This window comes from Taudactylus pleione, unplaced genomic scaffold (assembly GCF_031769625.1).
Source record: "Taudactylus pleione unplaced genomic scaffold, aTauple2 ptg001279l, whole genome shotgun sequence".
NCBI lineage: Eukaryota > Metazoa > Chordata > Amphibia > Anura > Myobatrachidae > Taudactylus > Taudactylus pleione.
Window position 1 is genome coordinate 1,055,779 of NW_028285679.1, and position 24,662 is coordinate 1,080,440.

The 24,662-nt window shown below is 44.4% G+C and overlaps 1 protein-coding gene across 6 annotated transcripts in view; it reads right to left on the reverse strand.

Annotated features, from left to right (window-relative positions):
- CUNH13orf46 (chromosome unknown C13orf46 homolog) overlaps positions 1 to 20,980 on the reverse strand; it is a 50,375-nt gene extending 29,395 nt beyond the window's left edge. For all 6 annotated transcript variants that reach the window (XM_088462875.1, XM_088462874.1, XM_088462873.1 and 3 more), the window contains exon 1: positions 20,851 to 20,980. Coding sequence is in view for 2 of the 6 variants with exons in the window: in XM_088462877.1 (XP_088319003.1) it covers positions 20,851 to 20,876 (26 nt within the window). In the remaining 4 variants the exon portion in view is untranslated. The remainder of the gene's footprint in view (positions 1 to 20,850) is intronic.
- Positions 20,981 to 24,662: the final 3,682 nt, after the last annotated feature.

Consider the following 24,662-nt stretch of genomic DNA (forward strand, 5'->3'; position numbering starts at 1 on the left):
AAACCACCAGGAGCAATAGGCACCATGCTCATTCCACCAATGTGCAGGTGGTTTGTGATGCAAAAATGAAAATCATGAGAGTTGTAGTTGGCTACCCTGGCTCATGTCATGATGCCTTCATCCTCAGCCAATCATCCCTTCATGATCGTTTTGAGGCCGGACAAATGCCGGAGGGATGGTTGCTGGGTCAGTACCTTTGTCAGTGTCACTTTTCTGTTTATGTCTATGCTTAGCTATTTTTGAAAAATTATTTTAATGTGTTTTACTTTCAGGTGATGCTGGGTATGGGGGTCTTAGTTGGCTTCTGACTCCGTTGTCACTTCCGTATTCTCCTGCTGAGCATAATTATAATGGTGCACATAAGTCCACTCGATCTGTGATAGAGCGGACATTTGGGCTGCTAAAATCTCGTTGCAGATGTCCTGATAAATCGGGTGGCCTTTTGCTATATTCTTGTTTAAAAGTGTCGGACATTGTGCTCAGCTGCATAATTTGTGTTTGCAGCAGCTGCATCCAGCTGATTATGCTTTAGCCAGTGAGCTAGCAGGGGACTCTGCTGTATCTGGTGACAATTTGAGCACAGAGAGTGGGAGGCTGATCAGGCTCCAGCTCATCACTCAGCATTTCCAGGGTAAGTTTTTTTGTGTCAAGTAACCTAACCCTGTTTTAGGGGCATATTCATCGACACTAAAATAACATTTTAAAGGACATTTTCCTTAATTACTGTTATTTTAGTATTCATGAAGATACTTAACGCAGGAGATATCACTGATGTCTCCTGGTTATGTCCTCCTGTGTTAATTTCCAAACTCCCCATACATTAGTACATTAGTATGGGGATATGGAAATTATGGTATTCATCAAATTCCGAAAATTATGTATTTTCGGAATTTGATGGTGTTACCATACGCCACAGTGAGGTGGTGTACAGCGGGTGACACTTACCTGCTTTCAGCTGGGCAGGTCCCCCGGCGTCTTCCTCCATCACTCTGATCTCTCCTCTAGCTCCGTCTGCTATGCTGACATTGTGTTCTCCCAGCAGAACACAATAAAGTTTAGAAAAAAAAAATGTTTTTATTATCCCGAACATTGTCAGCACAGCAGACGGAGCCGAAATCGCTGCGTGGGCAGGTAAGTCGGCGACGGGGGGGTGGTTGGGGGACACACGAAATCACCGTAGCTGTAGGCAGTGCAGCGCCTGTGCTGGCTTTATGAATGTAACAGCGCATGCGCAGCACTGTTTCCAGCTGCGGTAAGTTAGTGTAGACAGGGATAACTATCTATTTCCTAAAAAGCTGTCATCACAAAAATTACACCATTTCAGAATAGATACTTATGGGGAGGAGGAATGATGAATTCCTTCGGTAATTAGGTAGAACTCCATGCCAGTACTAAACCTAATTACCTCCAGAGAAAGTTTAGTTATGGCGAATAGGCCTCTTAGGGCTCTATTTATTAACATTATTTTTACTAAAATAAAGTGAAAAAGGGTATTTTCACACCCTTTTCACATTATTTTAGTATCACCTCTAGTTATTACAGGGCAATTGGAGTAGAATTCGTAAAATTCTACTCCAACCCCTAAGTATCACTTATTTTTAGTAAAGCAGATCGCATTTCCCATAATTGTAATGGGTAATGTGATCCGACCACAGCTACTAAAAATAAATGTGAAAAAAATATCAGGGAAAGCCCTGTGATAATAACGCCACCTGGAGGTGGCGTTATCCAGGCTCTCCCCCGGGTACCGGCCTCCTGCCCTGCTCTAACGGGGAGAGCAGAGCCGGGAGTCGGTCCCTGTAATCAGCTATGTGGTCTAATCAGACCGCAAGCTGATTACTGTAAAAAAAAGAAAAAAAAAATAGTAAAAAAAAAAAATTACTTACCTGACTCCAGGGACCGGTGATCGGGCCTCCGGTGATGACTCCCCTCCAGTCAGCTGGTCTCCCACAAAGCACTGCTGCCCGGTCATCAGGTGATCGGGTCCCAGTGCAGTATGGGAGATCACCTGACCGGAGGAATGGAGAACTTCACCGGAGGCCAGGAGCATGCAGGTAAGTGTAAGTAAGGGAGAGGGGGGTCGCGGGGGTGGAGGGGGGGGTCGCAGGGGGGGCCGCGATCGTGGGGGCGGGGCTTAGCACCAGGGGGCGGGGCTTAGCGCTGGAGGGGGAGTAGCAGCGGCAACCGGTCGGCGCATGTGCGGGCACTTAATCACAGTATTTTTTGCGAAAATACCGTGATAAGGCTCTGAAGGGGATTCGCAGGGACAGAGCTTCATCGCAAGCTCTGTCCCTGCAAGGGATTTGTAGTAAATCCCTGTGATATTGCCTGAATTCGTAATGCGAATTCAGTTGTTAATATCACACTACAATCTGCATTACAAATGCGGATTGTAGTAAATAGAGCCCTTAGTCTTTTAAAGATCATATCACCTCTTTTTTTGGAAAAAATGTTTTTCAGTACTGTACACATGATTATTAGGTCAAGTCCTACATCTCAAATGTTATGTGTAAAGCACGTTTGCCCCATTAAATGTGACATCATACTTTGTTTGTGGCTTGCTTACTTGCATAGGCCTCCTACAAAGAAAATACACCTTATTTGATCTATCAGTATTGTCACATTCTTCTGCTAGGGGTACAATAGGTTTACTTCCAACATTTGGTTTTGTCTTTTAACTTGTTTTGTGTTCATTCTAATCTTCCTAGAACAAGTACTATGCATTGTGGTACCCAATATATCTAATTGTAACATAACTAAAGCCAAACACAATCCACACCTTGGTCATTTCTTTTTATTGCAAATGTGTGTTTGATGACAATTTTCCAGTGTTGAACTGTTCACATACAAAACCATAAAGTATTAGTCAAGTGGTGGCAATGTAAATGGGTCAATATAGTTTTGTTTTGTTTTATAAACATAAACATGTTTTTTTATAAAACAAATTTTAGTACAGGTTGAGTCTCCGATATCCAAAATGCTTGGGTCCAGGGGTATTGTGGATAATGGAATATTCCGTATTTTGGAATATTTGCATAGCATAATGAAATATCTTGGGAATGGGACCCCAATATAGACACAGAATGCATTTGTGTGTTATATACACCTTATACACACAGCCTGCTGGCAATTTTATACAATATTTTCAATAATTTTGTGGCTCAAGCAAAGTTTGTGTACATACATAAAATTCAGTTATGTTTCATAGACACCTTATACACACAGCCTGAAGGTAATTTTTTATACAATATCTTTAATAATTTGTGCCTTGGACAAAGTTTGTGTACATACATAAAATTCAGTTATGTTTCATATACACCTTATACACACAGCCTGAAGGTAATTTTTTATACAATATCTTTAATAATTTGTGCCTTGGACAAAGTTTGTGTACATACATAAAATTCAGTTATGTTTCATATACACCTTATACACACAGCCTGAAGGTAATTTTATACCTTATTTTTTATAATTTGTGCCTTAGACAAAGTTTGTGTACATTGAACCATCAAAAATCAAAGGTTTCATTATCTCAGTCAAGCCCAAAAAAATCTGTATTTTCATATTTGGATATGGGAGACTCAACCTGTATATTTTTTCTCATCCTCAGCAAGCTGATTGCGTTAAAAGGGTAAGTTTGTACTGGTAGAACCCTTTTTTTAATTTTTTGGCCAGGAATGCCTTTAAAAAAAAAAAAAAAAATTTTGTTAAAAAAAAAATGCCTTATTACGAACTGTGTGTCTTGATTTACAAGCCACCATGTACAGTACCCTTTGTTACATAAATTTGGTTTTCAACATTGTGTACACTCACTATAATGTGTTTCAGATGTACACATAAGTATATTTTTAGCTTTGCCAAAAATAGTGTACATTCTACAAACTACCATGATAAAAACACGTGCATGTTCCCTTAAGGTATGTTAAACACATATACCCACATATGTAATCTGTAGACCCAATAATGTTTTTTTTTTATAAAAAACTAAGAAATCTGGTGGACAATAAAAGTAAAAAGCATACATATAATTATTGTACGCATAACAGATTACACCTTATCCATATGTTTTGTAAATATAAAAATTGGGGTTAAGTTGTAAGGCCACCACAAGTGCACACTTACATGGTTAGGAACATAAGAAAAGGAAAAGCATCAAGGGCAACTTACACCCACTAAGAATGTTTTTTGTTTGTGACTTACAGAATTTTTTAAAACCTACCCCTAGGTGGGACTTTACCACCCCGTGCCACTTGTTTTCCGCCTCTAGTGCGTGGTGCCCGTCTTGGTGGTGTGCTTGTAGGTGTATTTGTTTCAGAAGTGCTGGCTCCTGAAGTGCTTATGCTTGGGTCGTGTAAGCGCCCTAAGATTTGGGTACCAAAATTTATCATTGTGGCATTTATGTCATGTAGAGCAGTGTTCTGGTTCTCCAGCGAATGCAAGAAAGTTGCATGAAAGCGGTTGTTAGCTTCATGATATCTTTCCTGGTTTTCCTGCATCAATAACAGTGTGTTTTGGTACCTACCATTACCCTCTCTAATTTGCTCAAGACAGTTGGCCAATCGTGTGTGTTGTACTGTTTGTCCAGACACGGACCTATTACGCCTGTGTGAATGTTTGTTTAACATATTAATTTGACAAACTTGGGTGGTGAGAAGATTGAGCTGCTGCTTCTGATACTCTAACATAGCTTGGTAATAGGACAGGTCTGGCTGTCCAGGAGGCGGAGGAGGTGGATTAGGGGTTGCCTGTAGTTCTGGTGTTGTCTGATGTTCTGTATGCTGTGTTTGCATGGAGGGAGTCACCGATACCCTTGTTAAAGTAACCAGATCCTCACTTGCTTCTGCAGGATCCAAATTGCCGATGTCGGCGACCAGATCCGCAGGTGTGTCCTGTAAGCCTTCAAAAGAGAATTGGGTAAGTATTGTTTGTATCACACAAACATAATAAACATACACAAGACTTTAAGGCATAATTTGGCACATCCAAACATAATTACCTGTTTCACGTAATGTAAATCCTCACTATGCTGACAAAGCGCCTGATTCAGACCCGCTCGCCAGCGTACAGTGGGTCGATGGTCGGGTAGTGCGCAGCCCCGGAGCGAGTGAGAACTTCACTCGCTCGGGGCTCGCGGCAAAACGGGACGGTTGTCGATGTTGACAGCTCGCCCCGTTTTGTAGGCGGGTCGGGGGGGGTGGCTGCACAAACAGAGGCGTTCCCGTTTGGACAACAGCTGTGTCTATCATCATTTCCAAACATTACATTGGTGTCTGAAGTGGTATTTGCAAGTGTCGTCTTTTTAAACCCTTTGTAATTTTAATGGGTTATATGAACCTAAATGTATTATCTTTATGAGGTAAACTTGATTTATGACGTAATTAATGAATGTGCAGATTTCAATGTATGCTGTTTAGTTTTTAAATGTTGCATGCAGTTTTAAGGTAATCTAAGTAATGGATGTTTAATGTCGAAGAATCTTTAGACAGGATGGTGTGTGCCCGTGCTGGCCTGGGTCCGCTCACCTAGAAAGGGAACCTTATTTAGCAACAACGTTGCACAAAAAAAAAACAGTAGGTCTGCCTACAATGTGATTCCTGGTAACACTCAAATACAACCCATTACATGTAAAATATAAGTATGTGGCAAATAATCTTTATTTGAAATCTATAAATGTTGGAGTGTGTAATGTTAATGTTTCTTTACTCAAATAACAGACTCACCTTCCAGAAGTGGGGATTCTGGACCACAAGTCAGTGAGGACATTGTTGAACCGGTGTCTTGCTCTAGGTGTGTTGTGGGTGGCATTTGTGCTTGAGCCAAGGAGGGGCCTAATAGCAAGACGTTACATACATTAATGTTTTACTGTTTATTCCTGTCTGCAGGTTGACAAATAATGTTTCCATTCCATTACCTTCATCATCCAAATCAGACGCTTCAACTTGTCTGGACTGTCTTACGCTCTGTGTTGGTTGCTGTGGCCTGGATGGACCTTAAAGGAAAAATTTAATTTTTTACATTGGTACTTCTTACTGTGGAATGCCCAGCCAACAATGTTAGACATGAATTACCTGCAGCATCAGTCTCATAGGCCCTCACTCGGCTACGTAGCCTTCTTCCTGCTGCTGGTTGCTTTTGACTGGATGGGCCTGAAATAAAAACATTTCCTTCATTTACAACGTGTCTTCTTTCTGTTGTGGGCAAAGGGAAAGACTTTGGGCCTCATTCAGACCCCCTCGCAAGCGGGTCGATGGTGGGGCACTGCGCACGTGCCCCACCATGCACAATACACGTGCACAAGCCCCGGAGCGAGTGAGAAATTCACTCGCTCTGGGACTCGCTACAAACGGGGCGGCTGTTGATGTTGATCGACAGCTCGCCCCGTTTTGTAGGCGGGGTGGGGGGGTGGCTGGACAAATGGAGGCGTTCCCAAAGGAATGACTGCCGTTTGTGGGCGGCCCTACTGACATCACCAGTGATGTCAGTAGTGAGCTTCCGGCTCTATTAGAGCCGGTCGCTCACTGGGGCTTGCGGCAGACGAGACCCTACCACAAGGGTCTCGTCGCAAGCCCGATGTCACGATGGTCGAGACCATCGTGACCATCACCTGGCCACTCGCTAAAGCTGTGGGTGGTCACCCACAACTTAGCGAGTGGCCAGGAGGCCGGCTCCAAAAAAAAAAGGCGGCCGCCCTGTTTCAGAGCGAGCTCTCGCTTTTTGCGAGCGGCTCTGAATCAGGGCCTTTGTGCCATTATTTACCGGCCTCGCCCAAATCTGTATCCTCCTGTTGGCTGAGTTTTCTTTATTTTGTAGCTGACTTTTTGCCTGTTTTGAAATGAAAGACAATTTTACATTATTTAGTGTGTGCTTGAATTCTGTTTATCATGGTTGTTTATATAATTTGCTGACAATACATTTATAATTTCTTCGTCGTTTAGGGTAAAAAAACAAACATTCAACATTGTGGTCTGTTAAAAATGTCCATCAGTATAGTTGACTGTGGCTACAATAGGTAAGTTTAACCCATTAATGTACTGTATGTTTTAAGACATTTTCAGAATACACACGTTTTAATTGCTTAAACAAAATCAAGCACACCACAAGCATGCCACAAGCACGCCACAAGCACACCACAAGCACACCACAAGCACGCCATAAGCACGCCACAAGCACACTACAAGCACACCACAAGCACAGAACCTTAACATAAGTCACTAGACAACCCAAAAGCAGATCTGTGTAATAATTGCCCAGTTAGCTGCTGTTACAACATATTGCTGCATGTGTGACCCAAATATAATAAAACAAAAGCAGAACAACAAACATCTTAGTATTTCAACAGAATACATTCAAATGTGCAGAAGAGCACATTGTATAAGCCTGAACCGACAAAAGCCAACAATGGCAAACGTTAAACATTTAAAGACTGAGAACTGATCGTTAAAAATATGATCAAACGTACATTACTTTACAAAGTCAATAGTGACCCAAACAAAAAAAGGGCATTTAAAGCATAACCGCAAACACAAATCCAACACTTTACAGTACTTTGGCGTAAATTAAAGTAACCCAAACTACAAATAGGGCCCACTCAAAAACAATACAAAAACATTCACATATCCACTTACCAGTGCGCCTGGGGGCATCAGTATCCTGGACATTCAGACATCTGAACCTCTGGTGGTATCATGGGCTTAACTTCTTCCTCATAGTCCAGGTAGTCTGCCTGGTACGGTGAGCCTCTGCCACTTTCTCTGGCTGCCTTTGCCTCGGTCGCCATCTTTTCTTTCACATGACGTTTGATGTCTGAGAAGCGCTTTTTAATGTTATCCAGAGTGCGGTAAGTGGTCCCCTCAGCATTTACAGCACTCTCCACGGACGCCCAGATGGCATTCTTACGACGGGCAGAAGTGCTTGCAGCCTGACGGCCAAACAGCATGTAGTGGTGTTTCCTTATCTCCTGAACAAGGGCCACGTTTTCCTCCCAAGTAAACTTTACATTGCGCCCTGTCTTGGTCTTGCCCCACTGCCTGGGCGCCTCATCACTGCTGTCTGAACTGCTCACTAGGCCTGCTTGAGCAGCAAACACCTCCACCTCACTCTCTCCCTGCCTCTCCTCTACCCTGGACATAATCCAAAGCACCTCCGTACACAAACACAGAACACAGAAAATAAAACCCACAAACAAACACAAACCTCCAAAAAAAAACCACAATGGAGACTGAAAATCAAGACAAACAGATAACTTACTAGGCAACAAATAACCACAAAACTACTTCCACACACCAAGCACCAATCAAATACAAAAGCACAAAGCTCACCAACACCACCACTGTCCCTCACTGTCCCTATGCAAACTCCTAACAAAACCCTCAACCCTGTCTGTTTATATGCTTGGTCAGTGTGTATGTGACTGATTCAACCAATCACAGCACTTTGCTAGGAAACTTCATGCATTTTTAGGCCAGTTTTCCAAACTCACTTCTGTTCTCATATCTATTTTGTCTCACACAGGAACTAAAAAACAAGGGACATTTGCACACGAGATTGGACTCGTGCGAAACACGACAAAACTCGAATTCATTCACCATCAAAAAACACGAATTGAGAAAACTCGCGTCCTAGTAAATTTACTTATTCAGTCGGGAAAAACTCGTTTGTGTTCGTGCGAAACTCTGTGAGTTTAATCTAACCAAAATACGATTCTTAGTAAATTTACCCCTTATAATTGTTGTTCTAAAGCTTCTTTTTGCCCATCTTCCTTGTTTGTGCTGCTGCCTTAAGGTGCCTACACACTGGGCATTTTTTTTTTTACACGATCGTGCCCATTCTGACGCATCGGAACGACAGATCGTGTAAAATATGCCTAAATCGTGAGTCCCCACTCACGATCACAATGCGCGTCGCCGCTGGTCGTACATCGCATCGTCAGATCTGCCGTGCTGTAGGGCAGATCTGGCAATCTGGGACACGATGCACTGAAAAACGTAGGATGCCCGATGGATCGTTTGTGCAGATCGTGTGTAGGACTGAGGGGGAGGAGTCTCAAGGGAAATCGTATACGATGTCGGGATCGTGAGCATCGTGAGCACAAAGCCCAGTGTGTAGGCACCATTAGATTGATTCAGTCTGCCTGGGCTAAAATATTTTTCATATGGGGGCTGATTCAGCAAGGATCGCAGTTGCTACTACGCACACAATTGGCCAATTGTTGCGCTCTGTGCATGTGTATGCATCGTAGTGTGCATGTGAGAACCGGCCACTGCGATCGGGAAACCCATAGCAGAGTGACTGATAGGAAGCGCCGTTTGTGGGTGGTGACAGGAGGTGGTGATCGGGCGAACGCCGACATGCCAGTGCATTCGCACGCCGTTTCCTTTGTGCGCGTATAAAGCCTCATAGCGTGTGTGGTTGTTAGCAAGTTCTGAGTAAGGTCAGAGCTTGTGCAAGTGTGCGTGAGGCTGCGATGGTGCTCGATTGTACCGATGTTTTCGCTATTCTGCTAAGTATTATGGATGTGTGTAAGGTAAAGTGGGCGTCCTTGTGTAGTGCTGCGACGGCATAGCGATAGCAGTGGATTAGCATACTATCGCAGTGACACTGCGCTCGTAATCGCTATTGCAATCGCAGTTGCGATCCGTAGTGAAACGGGCACATGGTCAATGATCTGTGTCTCTAAAACCAATGTAACTAGTACAATCTCTACTGTCATAAAATCACGCAGGGCCTGATTCCGCAGAGATCGGATATACAAAAATGCACGCAAGCAGCTGCGCAATTCTGTCCTTGCTAAAATGCGAGAGCAGCAGGAAGTGTCCGACACCCCCTGCTGCATCTGCGATCCCAGCGCTGCAGCCGAGGTGGCAGCCCGGGATAACCATTGCGATCATCGGTCATAATGTTGGATGGCGCTGAGATCAGGCGTGCGGTCACGCAGGACCCGTTTGCGCAGAATGGGTCGTGCGCACATGCAAACTTCCAATAATCGGGAATCGGCAATCAGCAGTGCACTTGCCTTTACTGCTAAATCACAGGCCCGTAGTGTCTAATCAGAGTCAATGGGCTATGGGCCCGATTCAGACCCGGTCGCTAGGCTGCGCTCGCTCGTAGTCAGACGATGTTTGCAATCTGTGCATATGTAAAAGACGCGCGTGCGCGAACCAGGCACTGTGATTGGAAAACGATTGCTCACTGCAGACAGGCACACCGCAAGCCTGAGTGACAGGACGGGGGCATTTGTGGGTAGTGAAAGAGGAATGTCTCTGAAAATGGGGGTGTGGTGGTGCGAACGAAGGTGTAACTGGGTGACTTTACACTGTTTCTGGGGCGCGCATAATTAAGACGCAGTCAGCATACACGTCACACAGCTGTCTTACACACAGCGGCGCTTGCGGTAGGCTAGGGTCAACCACAAGCATTGCATATGGGTTCGATGTTGCCAATAGCAACCAATCAGATTCTGTGTATCATTTTCTAGAGTGCAAAAGAGAAATGATAGCTAGGGATAAATTTACTAAGATTCAAGCTTGGTCGATTTTTTTTGCCAGTCAGTCCTGTTTCCTAACATTACAGGGAACAAAATGAGTAGGGTTCCACCGTAATTTAAGAACCAGCACCAGGCTGCAGGGCCAGTCCGAGTTTTAAATATAGGGGGAAAAAAATTGCATACCCCCTATATTTAAAACTAGCTCAATCCCCAAACTGACCGGGCTGTAATGCAACAGCCCGGAGACCCTTTCACCAGGGCTCTGTGGCCAAAGCATTATCATCCCAAGCCACTCAGGCCAAGCCGGGGATCTCAGGGGAGTTGGGGACCCCCAAAAAGGGGTGAGAAAACTAACTTCCAAACTCACACCTGTTTGTTCTTAGTAAATTTGCGAGTCTGAAATAAACAGGCTAAACTCGCATGAGTTTGCAAACTCGCCCAAACTTGATTCTTAGTAAATTTACCCCCTAGAATCTGATTGGTTGCTATGGGCAACATCACCACTTGTCTGCATTAGAAGCTTTAGTAAATCTACCCCAATGAGTCTGATTCAGAGAGGCAGCATCAATGTCGTACGCAATTGGCTGATGTTTTACGTAAAATGATGTGTGTTTTTCCTGAAATACAAACATACCCGAACTTAGGGGTCCGAGTCGAATCGAGTCACAGTTCGGGATCACTTAGGGATTCCGAGTTGAACCAACTGCAGTGTCAAATTCAAATAATTGGTTAAGATCGTTGTACAATTATTATCTGACGATCTAATCGTCTATGTTCTGACGATTAGACGCTAATTTGCGTTGCGTAATCCGATGTACTAACTGCGTATTCACAACACAGATTCATTGATGCACATAATGCACACACATATAAATGAATATATACTTATATACACAGATGCTCATATGCGTATGCACATACTTACACATGGATGCTCATTTGTACATAGTTGCTAATTCAACACACAGACGCACATATGCGGACGCATATGTGCAAGATGGTCCCCATTCGCAATAGTTACTAACCAGAGTTATTAAAGGTATTTTTAGCTAATAATTATGATGTAATATGTACTTAAACGAGATCTAAGGTTTGGAATATAGTGGACATGTCATGTTTGGTATCACACTAAACCCCTGTTTATTTGCAGACTTCCGTATCTATCAGCAAAGAAGTCGCATCATGCGTCCGCTAGTTATGGATGATAGGGAGTTATTGCATAGAATGTTATTATCTGCATGTAGTGTTGTAGCCAGTATTAACCAGTTGTTTGGCGGGAAACTACACAAAGAGACCGTTGGAGAACTGAGACATGCCCCTGATGACACCATATGAACCGACCAATGACCAGATCATCCAGAAGCAAGAACCAATGGAAACTTGTCAATTAGTTCCTTTGTTAACATAGAACTCTGTAAGGTATAGAAGCAGTGACCCCACCCCAGTGTTCAGACATCCTCTTTGATGATCACAGGCTTCTGGATTGATGACTGTATGCTGGGACCAGTGCGCATGCGTATGTATCGGCTTGTACTATTTTATTGCTTTTTACTTTAATTGTTAAATCTTTCATCGTGTTACTTTTTCTTTACATAAATAACTTTTTGTGCTTTGGAACCACACAATTGGGCTGGAAAGCAATTCTTTCTTAAGCGACTAGCAGCGCTAAATAGTGACTAGCGACTATTAGGAATCAATAGCAGTCATTTTGGAACTCTGATTTAAAAACCCGAACTCGGGTTGTGGATTGTCATATAAACAGGTCCAAATGATGTCATTTTAGCTGTATTTATCAAATTTGAACCAAAACCTGAACCAAATCACCTGAGGGTAGTTTTGCCTAAACCAAAACATGATAATGACTTAGAAACAAAGCCAAAACAAGGGGGTCCACGCACATCTTTAATTTTAAGTCAGCATATGTGTCTAGGTAGCACATGCATTCCAATGGTGTATGTACATAGACGCAGTATAGATTTCAGCGTATGCATGAAGATGTGTATAGGTATTGCACAGGATGTTCCTGGGTGGTGACTATGAGGTATACATGTCAACTCTCCCTCATTGTCAGGGAGGCTCTGTGAAATATGCAGAGAACGGGTCCAGAGCATGTGCAGTTCTGATAATCTCGGATACGGATTGGCTGTGATAAGTTCGTCCAATATCGCAATGCGATATTTCAATACATTACAGGGATGTATAAAAAATTGCATGCAGGGACAGAGCTTGCGATAAAGCCTGCAAATCCATGCATTCACCAATGCTCCGCGATCGTCCCCACTGCGATCGTCACTTCCCCTGAGATCCTCCCCAGCATACACTTACCTGCCCGATGATCGGTGCTCCGGTGAGGTCCGGGCTCCTGCACTGTGACCCCAGGAGCTGCTCTATGCAGCAGCTGACCAGGGTCACAGTGCAGGAGCCCGGAGACCAGCTGACCTGAGCCCCAGAAGAACCTCACTGGGGCACCGATCTCTGGTCCCTGAATGCACATACTGGCCCTCATTCAGAGCCACTCGCTAGCGGCAGTACGCTCGTTCCGAGCGATGTTCGCACATCTGCGCATGCGTACGGTTTTTAGTACGCATGCGCGAACCAGTCAGTGCGGCCGAAAATCGTTGGTACGCAATATAGCGAGGGCCTGCTATTTTGAGTGACAGAATGAGGCGTATGTGGGTGGTAACAGGGGAAGGTGCTTGAAAACGGGGAGTGGAGATCCGAACGCAGGCGTGCTTAAAGGTCAAAACGGGTGTTTTAAGGGAGTGCATAATTAATACAGCAGCGTCATTGACCACGTCACTTGGTTTTTTTTAACTCAGAACTGCTCGCAAAATAGCGGTTGAAAACACCAACCACAAGAATAGCGAGCAGTTCATACGCTGTACGATGTACTCGATTAATCTAATAAATAGCGGACATGACGTATGGTGCGTGCGGCCAGGGGGCGTTTTTATCAAATAAACGAGCGTATGTTTTGCTCGCTCGTTCAGACTTAGAGGTGGGAACAGACTGCAATTTGCGAACGGATCATTTGAATAGCCACCCCTTGTTTTTGAACGAACGACCACAAATAGCGAACGGCTCTGAATCAGGCCCACTGTAAGTGCTTTTTTTCTTTTTTTTAAGTGATCGGCTTGTGGTCTATTTCACTGCCAGTCAGAGCAGAGCAGGAGTCAGGGAACCGGGGGAAAGCCCTAAAAACGCTGCCTGAAGATGTATTTATTATCACAGGGCTTCCCCCAGTATTTTTTACATTTCATTTTTAGTATATCTGAACGAATAACCTTTCCCATTACAAGTATGGGAATTGCGATCTGATTACTAAAAAAATATGTGAATTGAAGGGCTGGGAGTAGTTTTTGATACTAAAATAATGTGAAAAGGGTGTAAAAACTGAAAACACCCTTTTTCACATTTTTTTTATAATATTGATGAAAAGTGCCCTTACTGTTTTTATAAATTCTGTGAAATGCAGATTTGCATGTGTTATTAGAGATTGCATAACAAAATGAAGGAATTCTGTGATCAACCTATTGCCGTATGCTTTACCTTTAGTATGATGGCAGAACAGGTAACAGTCATTTGTTGGTTCATCTTTGTTTTATGGGGTTTTTGTCTATATTTATCCCTCCCTTTAACTTTATTATTTCTTCTTCCCCCAGGTAAATGATGCCCTCACACCCGGCTATCCACTTAATGTAACAGAAAACGTGATTCTTTACACCAGGCCACCATATTCCACTGCTCCGTGGTCCAGTCCTGACACTTACATGCACATTGTAGACGCCTTCGGTGGTAGACAGGAGTCGGGCGCTCTGACCGGTCTCTTACTAAGAAAGGTGCGATGCTCTGTGTGTTCTGACACTTTTCTATCATAGCTAGCTTTACATTTATCTGCAATTCGTGCTACAGTAGCTGTTCTGTGGGATAGGGCTGGCCTTCACTCCCCACATGCATCAATGGGGCTAATTCACAGATCTGCACTAACAAAATGGTTAGCTCACTTCTCCGATTGTGTCACAAGACCCATACTGTGCATGTGCTGCATGGGTCCTGCGTGTTAGCACGTACAGCGGCAGCAAACTGTCAGTTATTGACAGTATGCTACCATTTGTGGGCAGGGAGGGGAGCGGCGATAGCCTCCATGTTCCCAAACGGAGGTGTCGCCGCCATTGGGGTTAGGGAAGAGGCCAGGATCTCTGTTGGCTGACAGAGATTTCCTTGCCTCTTTTGAGCGACAGCGTTCGCCGACTTGTGTTACCCCCATGGTCACTCAACCGGCAGATGATCAAGCAGATGTTCCACAGCTGCATCCATGGACGCAGCTTGGATCAGTAGTGCATTCAGGAGGCGTGATGCCCCCTGCTGCATTACCATAACAGTGCTATTGCAGCCACTGTCGGACCTTGAATCACCCCTAATGAGCCTTGGACACCCATGATCCCATCTTCAGTTCACAGGTTGTCCTTTCTTGGACCACTTTTGGTAGGTACTAGCCACTGCACACCAGGAACCCCCCCCCCCCCCCGACCCAGTCCCTAGCCATCACAATTGGACCTTGTCAGAGTCTCTCAGATCCTTAATCTTGTCCATTTTTCCTGCTTCCAACACATCAACTACAAGAACCGGCTGTGCACTTTCTGCCTGATACAGTATATCCCACCCCATGACATGTTACTTTGTAACAAGATAATCATTACTTCACTTCACCTGTCAGTGGTTTTAATTAGAGATGTGCGGGTCCCGATTTCTGAAATCCAAACACACCCGAATTTAGAGGTTCCGAGTAGAACAGGGTAAATGGTTTGGATTCACTCTTGTGTCCCGGTTCGAACCGAGACCCGGTTTGGATCTGTTGCTGGTTTGGAACTCGGATTTAAAAAACGAACTCGAGTTTTGTATTCAGACATTTTAGCTGTTTTTTTATCAAGTTTTATCTATTATGAATCGGTTTTTAATAGATTTTTACCCGAATCCCAAACCAAAACACTTGAGGGTGGTTTTGCAAAACCAAAACACAATGAATCCAAAATGCGGGATTCCGTGCACATCTCTAGTTTTAATGACATGGCTGATGTGTCAATATGTAACAAATGACTGCCATTAGTGTGAATACAGGGAAAATAGAGGTAAGTGCATGAAGGAGTGATGTCCCCTTTGTATGGTAATACAAGGGGTTAATCCCACGTGTATGGAAAGGCAGATCATGGAGAATTCTCAGTGACGCTGCTGTCTTCCATAGCTGCCATGGTATGAAGCGTTATCGGCACTAAGTAAGTGACAATAGGATGAGGTTTCGTTGCTTGGCCACTAACACAGCATCACCTGAGGATGGCGCTACGTGTTACCTAACAGTCCTGCTCCCACCAGTCATTTCTGCGCATGAACCTTCAATTCTTAATCTGTTTACGCCGTGTCTAGGCTGATGTGATACAGGCAGAACAGAGGTCCCTAACTTATATCCGACAACCCTCTTTGCTATATAATGCAGCGCGCTTGCTACGCATTGCTGCGGTCAGCTATTTATTCTCAACTGTTTTTGGAGGAAAATAAAAGTAAACAAAAATAACCCCATCCATCCCTCTGACCTTCCACACGCTCCCGTCACGCTTGTCATTATTCACAGAAATGTGACTTTTGGGGAAGTGAGTATTTTTACAGCACTAGCCAACAAATTCTGCTGATTCATCCTGTGAATATATCTAACTATTAGGGGTGTGCACCGGCCACTTTTCGTGTTTTGTGTTTTGGTTATGGATCTGGATCTTTCTTCGTGTTTTGGATCTGGATTGGTTTTGCCAAAACCACCCTTCCGGTTTTTGTGTTTTGGTTTTGGATCTGTATTTTTTTGGAAAAAAGCATAAAAACAGCTAAAATTACAGAATTTTTTTTTTTGTTCCTACGCTATTATTAACCTCAATAACATTAATTTCCAGTCTATTCTGAACACCTCACAAAATAGTTTTTAGGCCAAAAGGTTACACCGAGGTAGCTGGATGACTATGCACAAGTCGGCGGCACCATACAGGACAGCCCCTGTAAAAATTATTTGTAAGAGCGTACCCTTACAGCAGACAGGGCAGCCCCTGTAAAAATTATTTGTAAGAGCGTATCCCCTACAGCATACAGGGCAGCCCCTGGACAACACAGCACTACAGCCAGCCAGCCCCTATATGGACAGGACAACAGTAGCCAGCCAGCCAGCCCCTATGTATATATATGGACAACAGTAGCCAGCCAGCCCCTATGTATATATATGGACAACAGTAGCCAGCCAGCCCAGCTTTTCACACTTGGGGTGAGTGAAGAGAGCACCCCTGAAGGACAGAGCACCCCTGGACAACTCAGCACTACAACCAGCCAGCCCCTATGGACGGACAACAGCCAGCCCCTATATGGACAAGGACAACAGTAGCCAGCCAGCCCCTATGTATTGTATATGGACAACAGTAGCAAGCCAGCCCCTATGGTCAGCTTCAGCAACAGCTCCCAGCTCCCTCCCTCCCTCTTCATAGTAGCCGGCCAGCAGTACTATATTATTTTTTATTTTTATAACAAAGTACAACTAGTACAAAAGTACAACACTGAGCTCTGCTCCCAGCTCCCTACTCTGCACACTCCACAGCCGTAATGAAAAATGGCGGCGATCACGGGATCTTTATAGAATCCAAAACCCGCGAGAATCCGAGAGCGGGATGATGACGTTTTGCCTCGTTCCGGGACCCGAATCTGGCGGGAAAACCTGAGCCGGACTCGGTTCCCGGCTCGGATCAGGGGGGGTTCGGATTTCGAAAATCCGAACCCGCTCATCCCTACTAATTATACAATATGGAGCACATTATGGGGCTGATTCTGAGAGGTGTAGTCTGTTTGAGGCGCGCACAGTACCTTTCGTGCTTTTGATCTGCGCGTGATCCATAACCAAATGCAAGCAACTGCGGGCGTCGCAGAGTCATGTGCACAACAAAGGCATCTACACTTTCAACAGAAGTTGCGTAATAATTGTAAAGGGAGTTCTCACAAGGGCTCAGGAGATAGAGGGCGTGGCGGTGGAAGTGCGAGCTTTGCATTGTTGCGCATATACGCATAGTGACGCCTATTCTCAGACAAATCTCTTTCACCAAGGACTGGGGTGGTACAAGCACGCACTGATTTTGATAATGGCTGTGGAACTAAGTGTACAAATAGGTGCGGTTCTGCCAAACAGACGCACACAATTCTTCAAACATGTGATTATCTGCATTTTGTTCCGTGCACGCAATGCGAGAACAGATACGATCGGCTTGCGTTCATCTCTGCAGTAATTAACAGCCAAAGTCATAGGACGCGTCACTTGGTTGAAATATACACTGAGGTGCTCGCAGTGCTTGTGGTAGGGTATGGCCAACCTCAAGCGCTGCGATCGCATCCGATGGTGCTCGATGTACCAATGGTTTCATGCACTTCCGGGAGATGACATGCGCAAGTGGGCGTCTTATGAATGGCTGGTGGGCGTCTGCATACACAAAGTGATCACACGCCAAGACATAGTGGGCGTGCTTATGCCTTGCCGTGCGATCGCCTGCCTTGCCGTCACTTAGCCGAATTTGCATACGCTGGGAGCCAGGGTCCGCATCTAGCGCACGGGTCTGAATCAGGCCCTTAGCACGCTGTGATTTCTGGGCATTCCCAACCCTGAAAAAACAACTGCGCGGAAATAACAGATGATGAGGTGAAAAATACCACTAACCGCAACACTAATAGTGATGTCACAAAACAGTTTACTGCCACGTCTTTTAATTGTTGTTGAAATGCTGCAAAAAATGTATTGAATGTGAAGGACGCTACAGGTACTTTAAAAAAATAAAATGTTCAGATCCTGTGGAGTCATCTGATTCTCAATAAAAATAATCAGTCTCATTACTTTCAATCAGCCCTCGTATATCTGCTGTAGGAGACGATTATGACAGCTGCTGCTCTGTAACTCATGCCAACCAATCAGACGCAGGCTTTGATTGTTTAAGCTGGGATAGAAAAATGACATTGGTTGGTATTACATTTTACGATGCTTTTATGAAAAGCTGCTAAATGGTGCCCAGGGCATCTAACGGGTGTGAATTGAAAGATCTACAGAATTTAGATAGACAGTCAATAGGTCAACGCCAAATGGTTGACAGGCAATAGGTAGACAGGGTCAATTGGTCGACAGGGTCAAAAGGTTGACTGTTAAATGGTTGACACACAAATGGTCACCACATGAAGTCGACATGTTTTTTTTTTTGATAACCCTAATCCTCCCCCTAACCCTCCCCCTAGTGCCTAACCCTAACCTTCTCGTACAGATTATTTGGTCCCATGTCTATGATGACACTTTTCCATGTAACTTTAGATACTTTATTTCTTTATTTCATTAGTTTCTGATGTTCACTGATTTTTCCAGAACTAGTTATTATAAGAATGAAAAATTAGGATCCAAAAAATTGTTCCGGTGCTGCGTACCCCGTTTCCTTTATCGAAAATCCGCAGGACGGAAGAAACGCGCTAGAAGGATCTTTTCTAGTCCGACTGTCTACACCAAGCTGTCTGATTGCGCTGAAGGAGAATGCAATACTAACTAACTACTTTACTATTTTTACTGAAAGTATCCATTTGACTTTGTTGTGTCGTGGATTGTATCTAATCATGGGTGTGATGGTGAATTATAATTACAGTGCTTGGGATATACAAAAGCTCATTCCTGCTAGTGCTGTTCATAGGCAAACGCAGGGGGGGTTTCTATCTGCCTGGAAACCCCCTCCCCAGCCCACACCATGACCACAATAGAAATAGTAATATAATAGATTGTTACATGTTCTTCTCAGTATCACAAATGAAATAATTAGCATCACTTGTGGATCTTTTAACATGTATCAGCCAGTAATAAATAACCTGTGCACCAACTAGAAGATCTGGAAAACATGCTCTGTTAGAGATGCACTGCTGTAGAGCTCAATATGTACATATATGTCCAGGGCAATGCTAAGTTCTTCTGCTGCTCGTCCAGGCTCCCGGACTTGCTCCCATACCCTGGAATGGTGCCTACATCTAAAATAAATACATTCAGCACAGGCAGGATGGTCTAATGACACATCTAATGGCTTATTGTGATCACTGGTCCTGTATATGCTGGAATTATGACATACAATACACTTTGTATAATGCTTATTAAAGCTGGTTAAGTACGAAGTCTTCCCTCTTCATCGACAGGCCACATTGGCTCTAAAATTAAGCATTTGAAAACCCCCCTTTGGAAATCCTGCATTTGCCACTGCTGTTGGCCTGCATATACAAGCCGTAGCTGACACAAGTGCGTTACATCCAAATTCTCTTGTAGTATCAGAGTTAAACATCCTAACAGAAAGAAAATCTTCCTACTTGTCATTTATAATTTGTGGAGAATATATATATATATATATATATATATATATATATCCCTGCTGCATTACATCACGTGATTAACTGCATTTGTTTTGTCTAAAGTCTTATTGAGGAAATTATCTTCCGCACCGTTTCAGCAGTTGCAGCGATTATCACTGAGCAGAGCATCCCCCCATTTACACCTAAAGGAGCAACTCTCTGTTTTAAACACAAATTTGTTTTCAATTTAGCGCTACTGATGGATATGGGCGACACGCAGCTTCTGTCCCGCTGCAGTGCTGGGAGACTCATCAGTGGTCGCGCTGGGAGATCCTTAGCACAAATCAGTGCGCTGTTATACCGCAGTATTAATGTACAATAGTAGCCAAAACAACACAGCCAGTCAATGCTGAACTACAAGGGAAATTCTCTTATCCTTTTAATTATAACATCCCTTAGCCGTATATGTGTTATGCATTTTGCAAACCTGTTCTAGGGAATATATGCTGTATTATGGTGTTTACTATGTCGATTTTGTATGGTGGAATTTTTAATATGTTTGTAGCTACAACAGTTTTTATTGAGACTTACTTACACCTATATATGGTCTGATTGAATAAACAAGGATTTTCTATACATAGCTTCACGTGTCATATTTTGTACAATACTAGAGTGCTGTGTATTTTTCCGTATTTCGGTTCTGCGTATCCCCGACTGCCACCACCATAAATCGCTCTGCCAAACCTACATTCTGTGCATGACTGAAACAACCAGGAAGTTTTTGTCACCAACCAGGAGGAACCAAACAAAAATAAAAATAAAACTATAGGAAGCGTAAAGTAAAATGATACCAGCTATTATTATAGACACAATATAACGTAATAATCTATAGCAACAGTTCTATGAGGAATCAGATCATACAGAAGCTGGTGGGTAGGTATTTCTACTGTACATGTGGTCTATAAGAATCGAACAATCCATCTTCCACTTACCTGGATTTGGGTACGCAGTTCCCCATTCTGTAAGCGTGCGTGTAGATCTTTCAGAAATAATAATTCACTTGCAATATAGATGTGAAACTGGTATTTTGTTACACTCAAAACATTGTAATTTAGAGACGAAACGATGACACCCGGGAAAGAGGAAACTATAAGGCCACTTCCGGTATATATGCTGATCGTGAGACCTGAGCAGGAAAGGGAAGCCAAAATCTATTTCTAAACTTTTTTTTTTACAGTTTCTATGAAAACTTAGTTTATTACAGTAATTATTCTTACTGTGTAATTCCAGCCCTCTGCTCCCAGCCTATGTAACATCTGACAGGTCTGCAGACACTGGCGTATATATAATATACTGGTACTCTCTCCCTCTCTGACTCTCCACCTCTCTACAAATCTTGAAACGGGCTCTCAAGACTCACTACTTCAAAGCCTTCCAGCTCTCATCCTAACCTGCTGCTCACATGCTTCTTCCTGACTGTCTACCCTATCTGTGTCACCCCTGTCTGTCTCCCCCCCTATAGAATGTAAGCTCTCACGAGCAGGGCCCTCTTCCCTTATGTGCTTTTCCTTCCCTCACTCATACGATCATCTACTCAAAACTCTCCACAAGGCACCTAACACTTGGTAGCTGACGCCCTGCTGCTTTTTTGAGTGTTATGATCGCTGCAGCAATGTTTATACACCATGTTCTTATTCTGTTTTGGATTGTACTGTAAGTTGCTGTTTTACGAGTTTGCTCATTCATTAATGTACTTTGTGAGGCGCTGCGGAACCCTTGTGGCGCCATAGAAATAAAGGATAATAATAATATAAAGGGTGCAGGGTGTACAGTAGCCCACACCACACACCCTATACTCATGTATAATACCTACCCAGGGGTTAAAGTGGGCAGGAACGGGGTGGAACTGAGTTCCGTCACCTCTAATGGTAGGTGGAACTAGAAGTGCCACAGAAGTGCCACATACAGAGAGTCACTTATTAAGTGATCTAACATTGTAGTCTTAGCTGATGGCAGGAGTGCTAAAAAAGCATCTAAAATGCATTTCACAGTGTCATAGCCCCCTCAGGCCCCCCACCATTCACTTTACTGTTTCCTATACACAACAGTGTGTGTGTAAAGAACAGTTTTCACACTTGTTTTGGCCTGTCAGACTAGCGTGGCGGGGGTGGGGGGGGGGTAGGCGTTGGGAGAGATGAGTTCCCCCACCTCTCCAGGGCCACTTTAAGCCCTGTACCTACCTCTCATCCGCGGTACTGCACAAATCACCCCCACCTCTCTCTAGGCGGCGCGGGTGAGTAGATTCTGGCACAGCGATAGATTCTACCTGAAAATGGCCGCAGTGCCCTCCTTGTGGGTCCTGGTACTGTAGCTGCAGGTCTTTTATCCCCTCCCTGGTCCTGCAACAGTTGCTATAAGTTGGGTGGAGCCTTTAGCAGACTTCAATTTGTTCATCGCTGTTCCCTAGATAAGGAGACTTCTGCGAGTTCCCTCATTCCTCAGAGACAGGCTGCAGGACTGCGGATACTGCAGAAGTATAATACTCCAATGTGTGGTAAAATGTTCCTTTTAGCACATCCCTTGTGTAGCTGTAGATATTCTGTTCTCCCTTCTAGTGCTAGTTTGAAGCTTACCCATGCCTTGTGTTCTGGCTGCTGGCAAACCTTCAGTCCATACTTCTCCAGGAGAAGTACAGCGAGGAGACGCATTTGGCCGCTTCAGGGGGTGGGGCCTGGACTCCCATGTCATTAGGCCCCACCCCCATCACTGCAAAGTGCCACGAATCGCAGGACCGTGAGGTTGGACCCCCTCTATACTGATCCGTGATTCCCGGCAATTATCTTCCCATCCTGCCCACTTCACTAGGAAGTGGGTGGCATGCGGGTGATCTGGACACTCTTCCAGGGGTGAGGGGAGTTACCCGAAAATTTAGGAGACTCCCCCAACTTCCGGGAGAGTAGGTAAGTGTGCTTCAGACTGTCAAAGCTTTCCTATTACAATCAAATGCCTGTATAATAGCTTCTTACCTACTTGTGCGTATGTTAAATTGTCAAAATGTTTTAACCTGACTTTTATAGAGTTGTAATACTGCTTGTTTTATTATGTGGTGTGTTTTACTTAATTATAAAACTTATTACGGAGGTCAGCGCTTCACTTAGTATAATGTACTGCACAATTTTGTTTGAAAAATAATTGTTTTTTATTGTACAAAAGATGAGGATACAGTGCCCCTATATACTGATGGGTTTGTTATGAGTTCTTAAAGATACCTCTATAATGATATGAGTCTTATGTGCATCAATCAGGGGATATATACACTATTCCTGGTATAGTCAGAATTAACAGACCAGTGTGTCGCACAAATGCTGCTGTAGTTAGTCTGATAAATGGCACCAGCGATCCACTGTGAATCTAACTGTTGTATATGTAGTCCTGTATGCGGCTGGCGGGACGGCATCCCGTATCCCCCAGGTGCACATACTTACCCTCAGCGTCCTTTCCTGTTCACCTCCAGGTGAGCGGTATCCTCTTCTCCGTCCTCGTCGCGGTCTCCGGTCCCCTGCTCCACTATGGATGTCAGCGCATGTACTCAAGACGGCTCAGCAGGTGTGTCACGGTGGCTCAACTCGGCGCCGCGAGGAGACTTGGGGAGGGGGACCCGATAGTGTTTGGGTCTTGGGATGTTAGTACATGTTCTTTCCAACACGTATCGGCTATTCAGTCTTCCTCAGGGAATAATGTGCGCCATCTTGTGTGTGGCTATTTATGGAGTGGTCTGTTGTATACACCATCTTGGTTGAGATCCCATGGGATCGTTCTGTGTCAGCGGCCATCTTACTAGGGGCATGATATATCCTTCTATGCAGGGGCGTCTTAAGAGAGGAAGGGGCCCATGTGCACTGCCCGTGCGGGGCCCCCTCCTCTCTTCCCGGTGGCCGGCAGCCGACTGATGCAGCTGGCCATCCACCAGAGCATTAGTAGACTCCGGGCACTAGAGTGTGCATACGTGTCTACTGCGCATGCACAGAACACCGGAAAAATGGCGGCGGCGGCCATTTTCTGGTGTTCTGAGCAGCGCTGAAATCCGACGCAGGACCACGGACAGGTAAGTTTAAAATAATATGGGTGCAGTGTGTGCGGTGCGGGGCCCCCTGGACCCAGGGGCCCGTGTGCCCCGCACACACTGCACCTATTATAGATGAGAAACCGAATGATTACATAAGAAAAGAGGTGTGTTAAACCTCTAGGATGGGGGCAGGCATGTATGCAAATTACTTGTTGGAGTTAGCCTATGGTAAGCAGGGGCGGGTTTGTAACGGGAACATTATATAGAGGGCTAGAAGTGTGGGCCAAAGCCTCTTTTGTTCCAGATTCTGGTCAGTAACAGAGATTAGCATTGTATTCTGTATTGTGATTATATCAATACTATTAATTGCTTTTCTTTTGTTTGTTTTCCTTCGGGTTATACATATCTCTCCCTGCTGCATATTTCTCTCCCTATTCTTCTGTTATATTCTTCCTTCACATTCTTTTCTTTTCCCTCTCTGTCCTGGCCTGTCATCTGGTATTGAAAATTGTCCCTGTAGCTGTCCCTGTCCCTTTTATTTGACCATGCCCCGTCCCAGCCACTGCGTGCTCCCTCGTGCCCGCTTTGCACAGTCAGCCAGTGAGCAGAGCCCACGCCGGCGCCGTGAAGAGGCCTCTGTCGCGGCGGATGCTGCTCCTGGCACTACAGTAGCCAGGACGCCTGAGCACACGCCAGCGTAGGAAAAAAAAAAAAAAAACCTCTGCCGCGGCGGATTCC